The following is a 19,603-nucleotide window of genomic DNA, read 5'->3' as shown; positions in this document are numbered from 1 at the left end:
AACTCAAAGGAGCCTGCCGGTGGTTTACATAGAGTCTATCATCACACAGTTCAGATGGAGCAGAGGAGCTGTTCCTGTCCAGTGCTATGTTCAAATATTGCAAAAAAAATCAAAGCCTGAGAACGAGGAGGGAGGGTTGACTGACGGGCGAGCACTGAAACTACTGCTGTGTCAGATGGATCAGTCTGGAAAAGAAGAAAAGAATCCACATAAAGCAAGAAAATTGGAAAGTGCAGCCAGTGTGCTGGGAAGTAATTGGACTTGAAGAAGCTTTGAAGATATCTCAGGCTGGTGGAGATGCTCTGCTCTTACCGTAATGTAGTGTGCGGCAGAAATAATGAAGGAGAGAGCAGAACAATGCTCTGAACAGTATACAGCTGTCATTAACCTGCTCTAGCCTTGGCTGTGTCACTGCCCTCTCTCCTGGAGCCACTGTAGTCACACAGGAGGGGAGCTCCAGGTAGTAATTAATTCAAGTCTGTGTGGATATATTGAACTCTAGCAGTTCTCAGTGGGGGAACTACTATAGTAATGGTAGAGGATTCATGTCAGAAGCCGAGTGCTATACCATCTGGTCCAGCTTGATCATTCTGCATGACTGCAAACATTCCACTATTACAGTATGTACCCTTTAAGGGATACATGACAAATGCAGCTCTGATGCATCTGTAGGAATTCATGGACATGTAATTCTAAAGCATTTGATGTACCTGAAGTAGGTATTTCGATGCATACGTACATTAAGTTCATGCACATAGGTAAATGCAGTAATAATATTTTCAGCTAATTTGATAATACATGTTGGTACTGTTAAGTAAATCCTAATATCCCATGTGTGAATTCTATATGAGGACTGTCTGGTATTGCTCGAACTAGGTGAAGTAAGCAAGAGCTCATATTATGATGCCCTGTAATATGATTCTCTGGCTCTGCTGTTCTTTTACAGTTTTATGGCCTTTTTTCATCTTTTTAATCTTAATGTTATTACCATTTGGATTGTAAAAGCTGCTTCCTCACTACTTCTCCTTCCTGCACAGGTCATCAACGCCATTGAGCAGGATTATCGCTTGCCTCCCCCCATGGACTGTCCAGCTGCCCTGCACCAACTCATGCTGGACTGCTGGCAGAAGGATCGAAACAGCCGGCCACGCTTTGGGGAGATTGTCAATACTCTGGACAAGATGATCCGGAACCCCGCCAGCCTCAAGACAGTGGCCACCATCCCTGCTGTGTGAGTTTGGCTGCAGGAGCAATCTCTGACACGGCAGTAGCTTTTGATGAAGATGAGCATTCTGTTTATAATGAGGGCTGAAATTGCACTCTTAATGCAAGTGCTTTGCTAATATTATGGATGGAAAGGGTTAGGTACTTGTTCTGCCAAACAACACTTTAGAGCTCCAGCTTTACATTGATCATGCTCTCTTGCTCTCTTGTTCTCTGATTTGAAGGCTTTTAATTTAAAATGACCATTGTCAGGGTAAACCAGATAAATTTAGCTCTACAATCCAATCATCAATTCTCATCCTAGCCTTTGGTTGAGGAATTTTTTCTTGCATTATTAATTTATATAGCTTAAAACGGTCACTGCACTTTCACACAGCTTTGCATAATCAATAGTACAGGCAAACTTAAGAAACTTTATAATTTATCTTATCAGAGAAAAAAATTCTTGTTCTGGAGTTATTAGCTGTTTTTCCCCCTACCTCCCACTTTTCTAAACAAACTTTCTGTCTGAGGTTTATGAGAAATCTTGAGAGAGGGAAGGAGGACGTTCAGAAAGAAACAAGCAGACAGAAGGGAAACAGACATAATTCAGCCTATTCAATAACTATTAGTAATTGTTACTCTCACCCAAGTGTTTTATTCACATCTATACTGCTCAGTACTTCCCCATTATGTCCTATATAGTGTTTTTGAGTGATTCTGAGTGAGTGAGTGAGAGATAGGAAGCAGAATATGCGGTGTCCCTGAATAGCCTATTGGGGGCAACTTGTACCCCCCACCAGTTCAGAGACACCTAAATGCCGATTTGCACAGCCCGATGAAGCAGGTGAATGTTGGGAAGGAAGTGTTCCTTCTAATTACATATGACAATCTTCTTCACTGTGTGGGGATGGGCGATGGCTACTGCTATCGCTTATCCTCATACAGATTTATTGTTTCTGGGCTTGAGATCATGTAACTGATGATTGAGGTGTCCAACTCCTCATGAACAATTGTTTCACTCATTTTGCCCCTTCATCGAGCGATGGGCAACTCCTGTACTTGGGCAGATTATCTGAAATGAGTATTTATACAAACATTCATCCCTGATAATCTGCCTAGCAATTGGGAAGTGTAAAGCCATTTTAAAATTAGGCATTCAGCATTGAAGGCATAGTACTACGTAATAATGCATCATACAAGTCGTATAATGGCCAGATATATTGCTGTCTCTACATGAAAGCTTATTCTGCAAATATGTTGAAAAGTTTAGGTATGCTTTAAGCTAAGTTTTAAGTAGCTTTACGGTAATGGTTATGGCTTATTCTTATTTTATAGGCCTTCCCAGCCACTGCTTGACCGCTCCATCCCAGACTTCACAGCCTTTACCTCAGTAGATGACTGGTTGAGTGCTATCAAAATGGGACAGTACAGAGATAACTTCCTGAACTCTGGATTCACCTCTCTACAGCTTGTTGCCCAGATGACCCTAGAGTAAGTAGTATGCATAGAATAGGATAATATGATATATGATATTTTGGAATTGTTATTGACACACAAAAGGGTTGAAGTATATGTTGTTGTCCTGCTATAGTAGTTATGCTTTTATAGAAGATATAGATAGAATAATATAGTTGTTCTCCTATACATATGTAGGCAATTAGAGTTGTCTGCAGAGTTTTCCTAAAATATTCAATGAATGGTTTGTAGAGGTTGTTTCTCAAATTTCTTATTTTTCCTCTTTTTTAGAGACCTCCTGAGGATAGGAATAACACTAGCTGGACACCAGAAAAAAATTCTGAACTGTATTCAATCCATGAGGGTCCAAATGAGCCAGTCTCCCACCTCAATAGCATGAGACTCTGGGCTTGGTGAGGGAGTCCTTGAGGGTGGGGGAGGGAAAGAGAAGTGGATGAAGATAGGAGGCATTTGGGCAGTGGGGAAAGACACATTTTGCAATTCAGAAAGTAGCACTTCAATGTCGATGGTGGACTGTCCATCAGCATTGTAAGACCAATGCTCTAGTTGTCTTATTTAAAAAAAAAAAGCGCTGAAGATATTTAAAGGCAGGTAATACATCCATCATTGGTTGCGAAAAACTGGCATTTACAATCCATGGAATCTTGTTTAGGGAAGTCTTAACTGTGAACATCAAAGGTACTGGGCATTTGGAATTTTGGAAAGGTGCTTAATTTTATCATATTATAAATTGCAAAAAGACCGAGGACGCCACATTGAGCCTGCTTCACCCATGAATGGATGCCCCACATCTCCTCATATTGAAACTGCTGCTGCATCAGGGAGGGAGGCTGTCGGCACACTTCCATCTTCTCTTTATATTGTTTTGATTGTCTTCATATTGAAGATGAAGTTGTATGGAAGAACTAACATTTTTTTTTCTTCTTTTGCTTGCATTTTTTTTGGGCAAAAAAAAAAGAGAAAAACAAAAAAAAAAAATCAGGAAGAAAACCTGACAATGTGTCTACCTTTGTGTCCTGTATGTCAAAGAAATGCATAAATCAAAATACAGAATACACAGCTGCGGATTCAATGTTTGTATATAGAGAGGATCAGGGAATGAAAATTAAAAACATAGAGGACTTTGTTGAGTTCTCCTCTTGGAAATTGATAGGGATAAAAGCAGACTTTGTCTCAGAAGCTCAACACTGCAAAGAACCATCTCACAGACGGGAACAATGAAGACATCTGCAGTGGTTGGTGCACCATGGATTTTGGAGTATCATGGCACAAATGTTACTGGGCTCATGTGATTTTTACCCTAAGACAGTCTTATTGTCTTGTGTGGAAATATTTAATGCTGATCATGGCAGCGACATCTTCTAGTTTAAGAGGTCAGTACTGGGCTTTGTTGTATGTTCTGTTGTACAGTATTAAAATTGATTTATCAACTCAACATCTAGTCTGCGTAGCTATTATGCTAGGTGCACAAAACTGGCCTTGTTGAGTACACTTTACAGAGCACTTTACTTGTCTACTCTTGCTCATAACTCCACTAGGGAATCTTTCAAATATTGATTCCAAAAGTGTTCTACTCTTTCTTATCTATCACACATCTCAATGACAATAAAGCCTTTCATGTCTACTACAACATTCCACTTGTGAACACATTTTTGGAGTATTGTCAACCCTTTTAAGGATAATTTTAAGGAATTTATTAAGGATTCCAAAGTCCTCTTGAAAAAAAATCAATACAATCTCACAACATTCTAGCAAAACTCTCAATTGGCCTCTATGCACAACACAACCACTTGTTGGCCACACATAGAAACATATAGGATAGATATCATGGGACATAACATTGTAATATCGTTTTCTACCACACACTTCAGGATATGTTAAGCCAAGAGAAAAAGGTAAGGAAGGACATATCTGTAGTTACCAGTGTTTTCTTTGGTCATCAACATCTCCCATATTATACAATATAATCTGTTTATTTATTGGTTACATACCACATGCATTTTTCATGAACGGGCAATTATGAGTATCTGAACATAAAGCTGTGAAGAAGCTAGTTTTATGCTGCTGTTTTGCTCCAAACATGGTAAGAATCGCCGTAAGAGTAAAGTGCATCCAGTGGCCAATACATTGACTATATATTTCCATAGGTTTTTGTTTTTGTTGCTTATTTGGTAATTATAATGATTTTGTTTTCTAATACTATATACAGTGTATACCATGTTGTTTCACCATGCAAACTACATTTATTATGAAATATATCTCTTAGCCCTGATAAAGCCAGTGAAGGTACTTTGAAAATCCATGCCAGAATGGACGTATAATCCTTTTTGAAAGGTTTCTTACCTGATATTAAAATGAGCATTCCAATAGAGCTGAAGACAGAAAAAAAAAAATCAAAGATGGTTATACAGCCATTCTGACGTGGATTTTCAGAGCAAGTCTTCCAGCTTCATCAAGTCTAAGAGAGCTATTTAATAATGTATGTAGTCGGTATGTATTTTGTATTTTCAGAAACAATGCCAGTCTTACCCATGGGGCGCACATGGTATTGAACTTCAGCTTTATTCACTTAAATGTGGATGAGAATGTAATATAAGACACTGCCCTTAGAGAAGAGTGATGCTGTTTAAGGGGAAAAAAAGCTAATCCTCTTCTCTAATCCTGAGCAACCTCTTTAACGTCCCAGAAAACCTAAAACAATCTGCTGTGACTAAAATTCAATCCAGTATCTCATTCTTATGTTACATTCATAGGCTTTTAGGAAGTGGATTAATGGGAATTTATTTGGCATCTTGTTCATACTGGAAGATGGTCACAAAACAGTGACTTTGCAGGAATGAAGAGTTTTTACTGGATTATGTAGCATCAGGTAAACAGTAAAATAAACATAGCCAAGGATTTACCTTTTAAAAGGTGCTCTATTCTTCTGATGCTACTTTCCAGTTCCACAGCACTCCTTCTATTGGCCTCTGCTGTCCATAGACTACATGTAAGATTGCGTGGGTCAATCATGGGCTATCGCAGTCATGCACCTTTTGTAGCAACAATTTCTGCTTGCATTCAGGATGACATGTCATTGCATAACCTGGGAAAATGGATCCTCATGGGACTGGACAGTGGTGATAGGGAGCAATATGGGACTATACCATTTTTGCAGTCATTTAGGTATTCCTGGGAAGAGCTGATTTTCTCCAGCTTTCAGAAGACTATTATCTCTGCAGTGACTGCAAGCTGGTGGATATGACTATATATGTTGGCATTGACCTGTCTAATCAGAGTATTAAAACATATGTGTTAAAGAGGTTGTCTAGCGAGGGAGAATTTGTAGAAAACTACTCAGAATGGTGAAAAAACTTGAGCAGTTCCAATGCTTGGTCTGTTTTCTGGTCTGAGCTCTACACACAGGAAATGGTAGGAGATGACCAGTCAGCCAATCACCGGCTGAGGCAGGTCACTGCTATGACCAGTGATTGGCTGAGTAGTCTTCTCCTGCCTGTGTGTAAAGTTCAGACCAGGAAGTGGAGATCAGTTTCAGAATGGCAGACGTGGGGGATTGGTGAGGGGTGAATATTCATTATTTCATGTTTTTTTTCCCTTTTTTTATACCATTCTGAGCATATTGCTAAATTTGACCCTGCTGGACAATCCCTTTAATGATTGGAAGTCCCCACACTGTATAAATGGACCAGTATGCTTCCAATCAGTTCAACAAATCTGCAAACTCTACCTAACATTTTAAAAATATGCTGCAGATAAAAATGCAATAGGGAGATTGGTATTTCAACTTTATTAGTTCTAAGATTTGACCAGCTGAGGGGTACTCATTTATGGCCCCATCCTTGGCCTATGCTGCAGTGATCTCCTATGATCTATACTCTCTCAGACACTTTATGGCCAATTAACATACCCGTAGGAACAAAACCAGTAAGACAGCACAAATTTCAAATGCTTGATGGGAATGCTAATCATCGCACTGCTATTACATTCTCCAGTTCTGTATTCCTCCTTGGATAATTCATCATCCTGGTTCTGAAAATCTCATCATTCATTTTGGAATGTGAGCTCTCCAAGGGACATCATCAGCCGTGTTTTGTATGTGTGCCCCGTCTGGATGGTAAACCGCTGCCGGATATATTTACGCTGTTAAAGAATAATGAAATAACCCCCAAATTTCTTTTCATTCCAAGTACCTTTTCCTATTGTTTTTACGAGATGAGAAGGTTTTATCCCATCTCTTGGTTGCTTGAGATGTTTTCTTATTGTATGCTCTGTATTGTGATTATAAAGCAGACCAGCTACAATTAAGACAATAGCACAGTGTTCTAAGTACTGCTATGTTGTATTATCAGAATATAAATAAGGTGGCACTTGCTATCTTTCAGTACTTACTAATCGGACTGCTCTCTTGTCTCTCACGTTGCATTTCTCCATCTTTTCTTTATTATTCCTCCCCGCTTTTTATGCCAACAATTCTGTCTCTTTCATTGTCGCTATCAAGTACAAGATGCTTCTGAATTGTCACTTTCATCACGCCATTTCTATAGCAACAGTAAAATCCCAGCTTAGTATTTTGTATTATTTATTTTATTATTTCTTTTTTTTTTGTCGTGTACTGGATTTGCTCTGAGACTTTTGACAGCTCATACTTCAAATTCTGAGTCTCGGCAAATAAAGGTAAAGCGCAACGGGCAGATAAACGGCGAGCTGGAAATCAAAAACCAAACGCAGGTCACCAAAAACATTTTGAGAATGACGCCTTTTTGTAGACATGGACATTTAAATCAGTTTGGATCATATATGTATTTACATAGTATGGAACTGAATTATCTATCATAAACGGTTGTATAGTTTTGACAAATACTGAGCTGATTGCTTCATTGAGAACAATGGATGCATTTGATTTTAACAGGTGCCCAATTTTTTTTAATTGTTTTATACACATCTGTATGATTTTGCGTCCACATTGAATAATACGGCAAAGTCTTAAGCAGCGTTTTTTAAGCTATCAGTCATAATCAATGTTCCCTGTAAGCCACTGCAATTGCTGAGCATAGCAGTTAGGGAGCTGAATGACGCAACATGAAAGATGGGAAATCTGTTAATAAGGGTACAGTCCTATGGAGCAAGTTTCTCATTAGTGGATAGCGTGGCACTGCAGAATGTTGGTGCACAAGTGATGGTAGTATCGGTCAAATACAAATTCACCACCCAGTCTTATACAGTCTTTGTGGATGGAAGTACAGTACACACTTTCTAGCCCAAAAATGGCGGCCCACTAAGGACCACTCTGCCTATATCAATGCATAATTAGAATGGTAGGGACATGTATTGCATGCAGATTTAACTATACCCACGCAATGACTAGTGCCTGCATGTTTAGTTGCATACAGAGGGCACAACGCATGTCCCTACCCAATGAGAAGGTTGTACTGCCAGTTTTTCCCCCAAAGCTTCTGGAAACCCACAGCTGAAGTTTAACCTGTGCCAAGAGTGTGACCAGAAGGGTGAAGTACATATCGCAGTGAGATCTCCAAAGCTGGGTCTAATTCCCTTCTTGTCTTCTTAAGCTAGGTTTTTGCACCACAATAAATCTGTTTTGCTGCAGTTATACTAACTAAAAAGTGTACTGTGGTGCTTATTACGCAGACGTGCTGCATTCAAGTACTACGCAGTCCTACAGGCCACAGTAGGCTCTATTTAAAGAAACGAGACCACAGTGTTTAGTCAGTGTGTATTGTTAATGGCCGTGAGGTATTGGAGGTGGTGCATGGACATGAACAATACAGACTGACTAAACAGTGCAGTCCAGCAATGTGGACTGCGATGCAAATGCCACACGATCGCAATGTGTGATCGTACTTCAGTAGATTAATAGTTGCTTATCCTTTGTCAGATCACACTATTTGATGGCAAATCATTATTCTTTAGTCCACTGGCTCTTGTACCCCACTACTGTCCAGTCCTCTATGTTGCGTTGCAGTTTCACAGCAGTACCGCACTAACTGCTGCACACAAACCACATATGTATATATAATGAATATCAAAGATGCAGCGTAAAATCCACACCTGCTAACTCTCTGGTCTCTATACTCTTTATCTTTTATGCAGTGTTGAATCCAGGGTATATTGGCTCCCCGGCCGGTGGTACAGCTCCGTTCCTGTATATTGAAAGCTTGCGCTCCCTTGGAGCAACAAGTGATGTCACTGTTTGAGCTACAGGTGGCTGCATGTGCCAAACTTTAACGCGTTTCGGATAGATCTCTATTAGAGTTGAGCGGACACCTGGATGTTCGGGTTCGAGAAGTTCGGCCGAACTTCCCGAAAATGTTCGGGTTCGGGATCCGAACCCGATCCGAACTTCGTCCCGAACCCGAACCCCATTGAAGTCAATGGGGACCCGAACTTTTCGGCACTAAAAAGGCTGTAAAACAGCCCAGGAAAGGGCTAGAGGGCTGCAAAAGGCAGCAACATGTAGGTAAATCCCCTGCAAACAAATGTGGATAGGGAAATGAATTAAAATAAAAACTAAATAAATAAAAATTAACCAAAATCATTTGGAGAGAGGTCCCATAGCAGAGAATCTGGCTTCACGTCACCCACCACTGGAACAGTCCATTCTCAGATATTTAGGCCCCTGCACCCAGGCAGAGGAGAGAGGTCCCGTAACAGAGAATCTGGCTTCATGTCAGCAGAGAATCAGTCTTCATGTCATAGCAGAGAATCAGGCTTCACGTCAGCCACCAATGCAACAGTCCATTGTCAGATATTTAGGCCCAGCACCCAGGCAGAGGAGAGAGGTCCCGTAACAGAGAATCTGGCTTCATGTCAGCAGAGAATCAGTCTTCATGTCATAGCAGAGAATCAGGCTTCACGTCACCCACCACTGCAACAGTCCATTTTCATAAATTTAGGCCCAGCACCCAGGCAGAGGAGAGAGGTCCCGTAACAGACAATCTGGCTTCATGTCAGCAGAGAATCAGTCTTCATATCATAGCAGAGAATCAGGCTTCACGTCAGCCACCAATGCAACAGTCCATTTTCATAAATTTAGGCCCAGCACCCAGGCAGAGGAGAGAGGTCCCGTAACAGAGGATCTGGCTTCATGTCAGCAGAGAATTAGTCTGCATGTCATAGCAGAAAATCAGGCTTCACGTCAGCCACCACTGCAACAGTCCATTGTCAGATATTTAGGCCCAGTACCCAGGCAGAGGAGAGAGGTCCCGTAACAGAGGATCTGGCTTCATGTCAGCAGAGAATTAGTCTGCATGTCATAGCAGAGAATCAGGCTTCACGTCACCCAACATTGGAACAGTCCATTGGCATATATTTAGGCCCCGGCACCCAGACAGAGGAGAGGTTCATTCAACTTTGGGTAGCCTCGCAATATAATGGTAAAATGAAAATAAAAATAGGATTGAATGAGGAAGTGCCCTGGAGTACAATAATATATGGTTAAGGGGAGGTAGTTAATGTCTAATCTGGACAAGGGACGGACAGGTCCTGTGGGATCCATGCCTGGTTCATTTTTATGAACGTCAGCTTGTCCACATTGGCTGTAGACAGGCGGCTGCGTTTGTCTGTAATGACGCCCCCTGCCGTGCTGAATACACGTTCAGACAAAACGCTGGCCGCCGGGCAGGCCAGCACCTCCAAGGCATAAAAGGCTAGCTCTGGCCACGTGGACAATTTAGAGACCCAGAAGTTGAATGGGGCCGAACCATCAGTCAGTACGTGGAGGGGTGTGCACACGTACTGTTCCACCATGTTAGTGAAATGTTGCCTCCTGCTAACACGTTGCGTATCAGGTGGTGGTGCAGTTAGCTGTGGCGTGTTGACAAAACTTTTCCACATCTCTGCCATGCTAATCCTGCCCTCAGAGGAGCTGGCCGTGACACAGCTGCCTTGGCGACCTCTTGCTCCTCCTCTGCCTTGGCCTTGGGCTTCCACTTGTTCCCCTGTGACATTTGGGAATGCTCTAGGTAGCGCGTCTACCAACGTGCGCTTGTACTCGCGCATCTTCCTATCACGCTCCAGTGCAGGAAGTAAGGTGGGCACATTGTCTTTGTAGCATGGATCCAGCAGGGTGGCAACCCAGTAGTCCGCACACGTTAAAATGTGGGCAACTCTGCTGTCGTTGCGCAGGCACTGCAGCATGTAGTCGCTCATGTGTGCCAGGCTGCCCAGGGGTAAGGACAAGCTGTCCTCTGTGGGAGGCATATCGTCATCATCCTGCCTTTCCCCCCAGCCACGCACCAGTGATGGGCCCGAGCTGCGTTGGGTGCCACCCCGCTGTGACCATGCTTCATCCTCATCCTCCTCCACCTCCTCCTCATCCTCGTCCTCCAGTAGTGGGCCCTGGCTGGCCACATTAGTCCCTGGCCTCTGCTGTTGCAAAAAACCTCCCTCTGAGTCACTTCGAAGAGACTGGCCTGAAAGTGCTAAAAATGACCCCTCTTCCTCCTCCTCCTCCTCCTCCTGGGCCACCTCCTCTTCCATCATCGCCCTAAGTGTTTTCTCAAGGAGACATAGAAGTGGTATTGTAACGCTGATAAGGGCATTATCGCCACTGGCCATGTTGGTGGAGTACTCGAAACAGCGCAACAGGGCACACAGGTCTCGCATGGAGGCCCAGTCATTGGTGGTGAAGTGGTGCTGTTCCGCAGTGCGACTGACCCGTGCGTGCTGCAGCTGAAACTCCACTATGGCCTGCTGCTGCTCGCACAGTCTGTCCAGCATGTGCAAGGTGGAGTTCCACCTGGTGGGCACGTCGCATATGAGGCGGTGAGCGGGAAGGCCGAAGTTACGCTGTAGCGCAGACAGGCGAGCAGCGGCAGGATGTGAACGCCGGAAGCGCGAACAGACGGCCCGCACTTTATGCAGCAGCTCTGACATGTCGGGGTAGTTGTGAATGAACTTCTGCACCACCAACTTCAGCACATGCGCCAGGCAAGGGATGTGCGTCAAACCGGCTAGTCCCAGAGCTGCAACGAGATTTCGCCCATTATCGCACACCACCAGGCCGGGCTTGAGGCTCACCGGCAGCAACCACTCGTCGGTCTGTTGTTCTATACCCCGCCACAACTCCTGTGCGGTGTGGGGCCTGTCCCCCAAACATATAAGTTTCAGAATGGCCTGCTGACGTTTACCCCGGGCTGTGCTGAAGTTGGTGGTGAAGGTGTGTGGCTGACTGGATGAGCAGGTGGAAGAAGAGGAGGAGGAAGCCAAGAAGGAGGAGGTGGCAACAGGAGGCAAAGAATGTTGCCCTGCGATCCTTGGCGGCGGAAGGACGTGCGCCCAACAGCTCTCCGCCTGGGGCCCAGCTGCCACTACATTTACCCATTGAGCAGTTAGGGAGATATGGCCCTGGCCGTGCTTACTGGTCCACGTATCTGTGGTTAGGTGGACCTTGCTACAGATGGCGTTGCGCAGTGCACACTTGATTTTATCGGATACTTGGTTGTGCAGGGAAGGTACGGCTCTCTTGGAGAAGTAGTGGCGGCTGGGAACAACAGTACTGTGGGACAGCAAGCGACATGAGCTGTTTGAAGCTGTCTGTGTCCACCAGCCTAAATGACAGCATTTCATAGGCCAGTAGTTTAGAAATGCTGGCATTCAGGGCCAGGGATCGAGGGTGGCTAGGTGGGAATTTACGCTTTCTCTTAAATGTTTGTGAGGTGGAGAGCTGAACGCTGCCGTGTGACATGGTTGAGATGCTTGGTGACGGAGGTGGTGGTGTTGGTGGTACATCCCCTGTTTGCTGGGCGGCAGGTGCCAACGTTCCTCCAGAGGCGGAGGAAGAGGCCGAGGCGGCAGCAGCAGAAGAGGCCGAGGCGGCAGCAGCAGAAGAGGCCGAGGCGGCAGCAGCAGAAGAGGTAGCAGGGGGAGCCTGAGCGACTTCCTTGTTTTTAAGGTGTTTACTCCACTGCAGTTCATGCTTTGCATGCAGGTGCCTGGTCATGCAGGTTGTGCTAAGGTTCAGAACGTTAATGCCTCGCTTCAGGCTCTGATGGCACAGCGTGCAAACCACTCGGGTCTTGTCGTCAGCACATTGTTTGAAGGAGTGCCATGCCAGGAAACTCCTTGAAGCTGCCTTTGGGGTGCTCGGTCCAAGATGGCGGCGGTCAGTAGCAGGCGGAGTCTCTTGGCGGCGGGTGTTCTGCTTTTGCGCACTGCTCCCTCTTTTGCTACGCTGTTGGCTCGGTCCACATGCAGCATAGACTGCTGCATAACTTGAGGCTCAGACAGTTTACCTGATATGCATAGGGGTGATGTGACAGACTGATGGGGTTGGTTTTCAGGCGCCATCTGTGCGCTTTCTGCAGAAGACTGGGTGGGAGATAATGTGAACGTGCTGGATCCACTGTCGGCCACCCAATTGACTAATGCCTGTACCTGCTCAGGCCTTACCATCCTTAGAACGGCATTGGGCCCCACCATATATCGCTGTAAATTCTGGCGGCTACTGGGACCTGAGGTAGTTGGTACACTAGGACGTGTGGATGTGGCAGAACGGCCACGTCCTCTCCCAGCACCAGAGGGTCCACTAACACCACCACGACCATGTCCACATCCGCGTCCCTTGCTAGATGTTTTCCTCATTGTTATCGTTCACCACAACAACAAAAATATTATTTGGCCCAATGTATTGTATTCAAATTCAGCTGAATATAAATTTGAGGCCTAGTATTTAGGCGCTGGGTGACAGGTATAGATTTACTGACAGAATTAGACTTGGAAATGCACAGTAGCGTGTGTGTGAAGTTATTCTCAATGACCCTATGTGCACCTTGAATATTATATACCCTTTTAGGGATGTATTTAAAGTAGGCCTGATACAGCAGAAACCACTAAATTAGGAAATTGCTAAATTGGGAATTGTATTTCAACCCAGAACAAAAAATGTGCTTTGACGGACACTAAATAACTTGCCCAGCCAGAACAGTACACCAGTAACGACAGATTTAGCGGGATATAAATTTGATGTCTAGTATTTAGGCGCTGGGTGACAGGTATAGATTTACTGACGGAATTAGACTTGGAAATGCACAGTAGCGTGTGTGTGAAGTTATTCTGAATGACCCTATGTGCACCTTGAATATTATATACTCTTTTAGGGATAGATTTCAAATAGCTTTGATGCAGCAGAAACCACTAAATTAGGAAATTGCTAAATTGGGAATTGTATTTCAACCCAGAACAAAAAATGTGCTTTGACGGACACTAAATAACTTGCCCAGCCAGAACAGTACAGCAGTAACGACAGATTTAGCGGGATAAAAATTTGAGGCCTAGTATTTAGGCACTGGGTGACAGGTATAGATTTACTGACAGAATTAGACTTGGAAATGCACAGTAGCGTGTGTGTGAAGTTATTCTGAATGACCCTATGTGCACCTTGAATATTATATACCCTTTTAGGGATAGATTTCAAATAGCTCTGATACAGCAGAAACCACTAAATTAGGAAATTGCTAAATTGGGAATTGTATTTCAACCCAGAACAAAAAATGTGCTTTGATGGACACTAAATAACTTGCCCAGCCAGAACAGTACAGCAGTAACGACAGATTTAGCGGGATATAAATTTGAGGCCTAGTATTTAGGCGCTGGGTGACAGGTATAGATTTACTGACAGAATTAGACTAGGATATGGCCAAAAAATAACCACACTATTGCTGGTTAAATGCACTTGGTGTGACAGCTTGACCAACCACACTACTGAGGGTTTAATGCACTTGGTGACGGGCGCAGCTTGCCCCTGATGTAGTATATGGCCAAAAAATAGACAGACTATTGCTGGTTAAATGCACTTGGTGTGACAGCTTCAACCTGATGTAGGCTTTAGCCAAAAAACAACCACACCATTGAGGGTTAAATACACTTGGTGACAGGCGCAGCTTGCCCCTGATGTAGTATATGGCCAAAAAATAAACAGACTATTGCTGGTTAAATGCACTTGGTGTGACAGCTTCACCCTGATGTAGGCTTTAGCCAAAAAACAACCACACCATTGAGGGTTAAATGCACTTGGTGACAGGCGCAGCTTGCCCCTGATGTAGTATATGGCCAAAAAATAACCAGACTATTGCTGGTTAAATGCACTTGGTGTGACAGCTTCACCCTGATGTAGGCTTTAGCCAAAAAACAACCACACCATTGAGGGTTAAATGCACTTGGTCGCAGCTTGTGCTGGCGCACCACAAGACACAAAATGGCCGCCGATCACCCCAGAAAAAAGTGACTGACAAACGGTCTGGGCAGCCTAAAAACAGTGAGCAATTGAGTATCAGCAGCTCAATGATGCACAGCTGCAGATCGATCAATAATCAAGTCCTTTGGAGGAGTTAATCTGCCTGATCTCGCCCTACTGTCGCAGCCGCAACCTCTCCCTACGCTAATCAGAGCAGAGTGACGGGCGGCGCTATGTGACTCCAGCTTAAATAGAGGCTGGGTCACATGGTGCTCTGGCCAATCACAGCCATGCCAATAGTAGGCATGGCTGTGACGGCCTCTTGGGGCAAGTAGCATGACGCTTGTTGATTGGCTGCTTTGCAGCCTTTCAAAAAGCGCCAAGAAAGCGTCACAAAAGCGCCAAGAAAGCGACGAACACCGAACCCGGACTTTTACGAAAATGTCCGGGTTCGGGTCCGTGTCACGGACACCCCAAAATTCGGTACGAACCCGAACTATACAGTTCGAGTTCGCTCATCCCTAATCTCTAGCCTTCCTCAGGGAATTAACTTTAAATATACAGGAACAGAGCTGTGCCACTGACCGGGGCACACTCCTAAGTATAGATCTCACTATTTGTTTAAGGGTCCATTCACACATCTGTATGAATGGTTCGCACCCGTTCCACAATTGTGCGGAACGGGTGCGGACTCATTCATTTTCAATGGGGACGAAAAAGATGCGGACAGCACACAGTGTGATGTCCACATCCTCATTTCCTGTCTGCGACCCCGAACTTCCAGTATGCAGCTCCGCAAAAAAAAATAGAGCATGTTCTATTCTTGTCCGCAGCTGCGGAATCCACTATATAGTGCCGGCCATGTGCAAAACACTATGGACATCTGAATGGACCCTAATCCAGAGGCTCAAGTTCTGTTCTGATAATTTTCTTCAAAGCAAAAACAGCCTCACACCTCTCCATGGCTCATGCCTGGTATTGCATCTCAGCTCCTTTGAAGGCAATAGGATTGAGCTGTAGTACAATACTCAACCTGTGGACAGGTATGGTGCTGCTTCTAAAAGAAACCAGCCATCTTTTCTCTAGTCTTGGACAACCCCTTTACAGCTTCCCTCACCTGTGGCAGATTTTGTTGAAAAGACTTTGCATTCATTAGAATGGGGCTGTCTGGTGGCAAGCACAAGGATCAGGTGAATGAAACAGATTTTTAGTTGAGGAAAATTTCTTCAACAAAATCTGCGACATGTGAAGGAACCCATAAGGCCCCCTTCACACGGGCATCGCAGGTGAGGGCCAGATGCAATGCAGGTGCGTTCAGGGAAAATCATGCGAGTAGGCACAATGGAACGCAAGTTTTGACTGTGATTGCGTTCCATTGTTCTGTTTTTTCCGTGCAAGTGCAATGCCTTTTGCACGCGCGTGAGAAAAAACTGAATGTGGTACCCAAACCCGAACCCGGACTTCTTTACTGAAGTTCGAGTTTTGTGATCTGTAGATTTTATTATTTTCCATTATAACATGGTTATAATGGAAAATAATAGCACTCTTTAATATAGAATGCTAAGTATAATGTCAATTGAGGGTTAAAAAATAATAAAAACATAACTTACCTCATCCACTTGATCGCGCAGCTGGGATCTTATTCTTTGTTCTTCTTGAGTACCTGCAAAAGGACCTTTGCTGACGTCATCTTCATTCAGCAGGACCTGAGTTGACGTCACCACGCTCACCACGTGGTGAGCGCGATTATGTCATCAAAGGTCCTTTTGCAGGTCCTTGAAAGAAGACAATGCTGGCTGCATGATCAAGTGGATGAGGCGAGTTATGTTTTTATTATATTTTTAACCCTCAACTCACATTATACTTAGCATTCTGTATTAAAGAATGCTATTATCTTCCATTATGGCACAAGCCTTTTAACCTGTAACCGGTCCCTCTCCTCCCGGCCTTTGGGAGGGGTCCACTCTCCCTTCTGCTGGGCTGACAGCAAATTACCCACAAAACCCTTTAGGGTTCATAGCTCCAGGCCAGAAGGTCACAGGGAGATGGTTCTCAGACCAATGGATCCGCCTGGGTTCCGGGTACCAGTAGAGTCCAAGCATGGTACTGTTATTGGGTTTCTGTGGGGAGATATGTATATCCCCCTTCCCTGGCATCCCACCACCAAACTAAGACCATGGGCATGTTCATTGTGGCCACCGGGATACAAATATATATATCCGGTTTGTACCTGTGATGGCCGGGCGATTCATAATTCCTTATAAATCGCTGGTTCCATGCTGTCTGCTAGATTTGATTGAACTGTGGAATGGTTTCAGGATCCGTGCTATCTGAATGGAGGTGTGAAATGTAACCAAATGTGGCCTGCTAGGAGTTTTCTGCTATCTGGCTGCGCTTTGAAGCAGGGCCCCCCTGTGGAGTTTGATTTCCTCTGTCACTCCTGGAGCAAATGGCAGGAATGAAATCATACTCCATATTCCTCAATTAATTAATTGAATTTGATTAAATTTCATTTTGTGCAATTCCTGTTCATTATTAGGTTTCTAGGAGCCAAAGTACAAAAAGATTTGTGTAAATTGTTGTTTTCAGGGCAAGCAATCTCTGATTACTATTATTGCTGATTTCTACATTATTCATAAATGTAAATACAAAAGTTTTATTGTATTGAGAGAAAATGTATTTTCCTTAAGAGCATAAATCCAAGAGGCGAGTTATTCATCTAATTAAGGGTCTTTGGCTTTTTTCTTATTAAATCTTTGCGGCAGTATTGAATATCTCTCACCAAACCTGGATGTCTTAAAGAGATATTCTAGCCAAAAACATTTTTCACTATCCACTGGATATGTGACCAGTGTTAAATTATTTGGGTTTGACCACTGATTGCTGCATGACTCTGGCAAGGAGGCGCTTAACTGGAGCTCCAATCAGCAATTTGTGATCTGCACATATCCCTTCCAAAGTGTTCTCGAAATACCAAATGTCATTACTCAAGTGCTGATCACAGGTAGCAGAAACCTTCCTATGGATTTTTAAAGCCTTATGGAGCCACCACTGTGCAGACTTGAAATTTGCATGACCAAAGCTGAAGTATAGTAATAGCCTAGGGCAGGGATGCTCAACCTGCGGCCCTCCAGGTTGAGCATGCCTACAGCTATCAGCCTACAGCAGGGCATTGTGGGAGTTGTAGTTTTACAACAGCTGGAAGGCCTCAGGTTGAGCATGCCTGGCCTAGGGATTCATCCAGACAAGCAATTTTCATGCTCATGCACTGTCTGAATGTAGAATGGACAGCACATGGGTTGAACACTGATCCATCAAAGTCAATAGGCCAGTTAACATACCCAGTCCGTTTTTCATAGATGGTTTCTAGAAAGTGCTGGGTGGGCATTCTGTTTTTTTTTTTAATCGACATACTGATACCATATGAAGGAAAAAATGGACAAATGAAGTTCAGTCAGAGACAGAACTGATTCAACATGGATGAAAAATTACCAGTTTTTAGTGGTCAAAACCAACTCATCTTAATGAGCCCTGTATGTCCACTAAGTAGATATGCTGTGGAGGTTGCATACAGAAAATCCAGTGTATACGGTGGCAGCAAAGTGGATTTAAAAAAAAAATCCCATCCAAACTGCAAAATTTCCCAAACTAAATCAGCAATTAACTTGACCTGGGGTGCAAGCTTCTATTCTGCAGCAAGCAATGGTTGGAAGTTGTGGCAAATCTGAACTAAAAGCCACATGTAACTTATGTGGATTTTGCCATGGATTTATACCTTATTCACACATCAGTGATTTGGTCAGGTGATTTTCATCAGTCATTGTGAGCCAAAACCAGGATTGGAGCCTCCACAGACATAAGGTATAAGGGAAAGATTTGCTCCTGTTCTGTGTTTAGAGCCGCACAAAATCACTGATGGAAATAACTGACCAAAACACTGACGTGTGAATCAGGCCTTATTGTGGATTTTCAGTCCCATGAGGATGTACCTTTGTTTTTTTAGTGTATTTTTGTGCTGAAATCTGCATCTCAAATGCTTACAGTGCACATCCCATTGTTTTTCTCCGCATGTAGAACTGAATTCTATTTAGTAAAAATAGAAGAATTGACCACGTGCAGATGGATTCTGCAGAAGTGCAAACTGCAAAAACCCAGCAGAAATCTGGGCTCAACTTTGGATTTCTGCTTCAGGTGCCTCTGCAAAAATACATGGCAGATTTTTTTGATATGTATTTTTGCTATGTGACCATGTCCGATATCTCCTAAAAAGGAACTAAGGCTGTTGTGTTAATTGGGCACAGACCACAAGACATTTCATGTGTGTCCTCTGAAGTTCAGGGAAGAAAGGGATGTAAATGAGCTCTTGATACGCTCTTCCTCTAATGCCAATAGATGTAAGGCAGCTATGCTATAAGTCAATATTCAACCCTTTAAAAAGGCCTTGAGAAATGACTTGGATATTAAATAAGCCAGCACCTCATCTGCAGGCAGCTGTTTTGGGGAGTATTGCCCCTCATCAGTGCAGAGCAGAGATACCCCTTACATCTGGCAGAATTAGAGGCAGAGAGATCATTTTTATCCCTTCACATAATTCCAGAACAGCCTATAAGTCTTCTCATGTCAACTAAGGCACTCTCTCCCCAAGGAGAAATAGTACCCCTGATAGTAATTCTGAAGTTCAGGACACTCTGGATTAGGGCTTCTTAGGGTCCACCTGGAAAATATAGCCCT

The 19,603-nt window shown here is 43.7% G+C and overlaps 1 protein-coding gene across 4 annotated transcripts in view; it reads left to right on the top strand.

Annotated features, from left to right (window-relative positions):
- The window catches only part of EPHB1 (EPH receptor B1), a 359,685-nt gene that overhangs the window by 314,673 nt on the left and 25,409 nt on the right, over positions 1 to 19,603 (top strand). For 3 of the 4 annotated variants that reach the window (XM_044289421.1, XM_044289419.1, XM_044289422.1), the window contains exons 14-16: positions 1,038 to 1,231; positions 2,542 to 2,697; positions 2,953 to 4,055. In XM_044289421.1, the coding sequence (XP_044145356.1) occupies positions 1,038 to 1,231; positions 2,542 to 2,697; positions 2,953 to 3,061 (459 nt within the window). In that variant the 3' untranslated portion in view covers positions 3,062 to 4,055. Of the gene's footprint in view, positions 1 to 1,037; positions 1,232 to 2,541; positions 2,698 to 2,952; positions 4,095 to 19,603 lie in introns of those variants that run through there. The other variant, XM_044289420.1, reaches the window with a different exon arrangement.

Source organism: Bufo gargarizans, chromosome 4 (assembly GCF_014858855.1).
Source record: "Bufo gargarizans isolate SCDJY-AF-19 chromosome 4, ASM1485885v1, whole genome shotgun sequence".
In the NCBI taxonomy this organism is placed as follows: Eukaryota; Metazoa; Chordata; class Amphibia; order Anura; family Bufonidae; genus Bufo; species Bufo gargarizans.
Note: the sequence above shows the minus strand (reverse complement) of the source record. Positions and strands in the feature narration are given on the sequence as shown.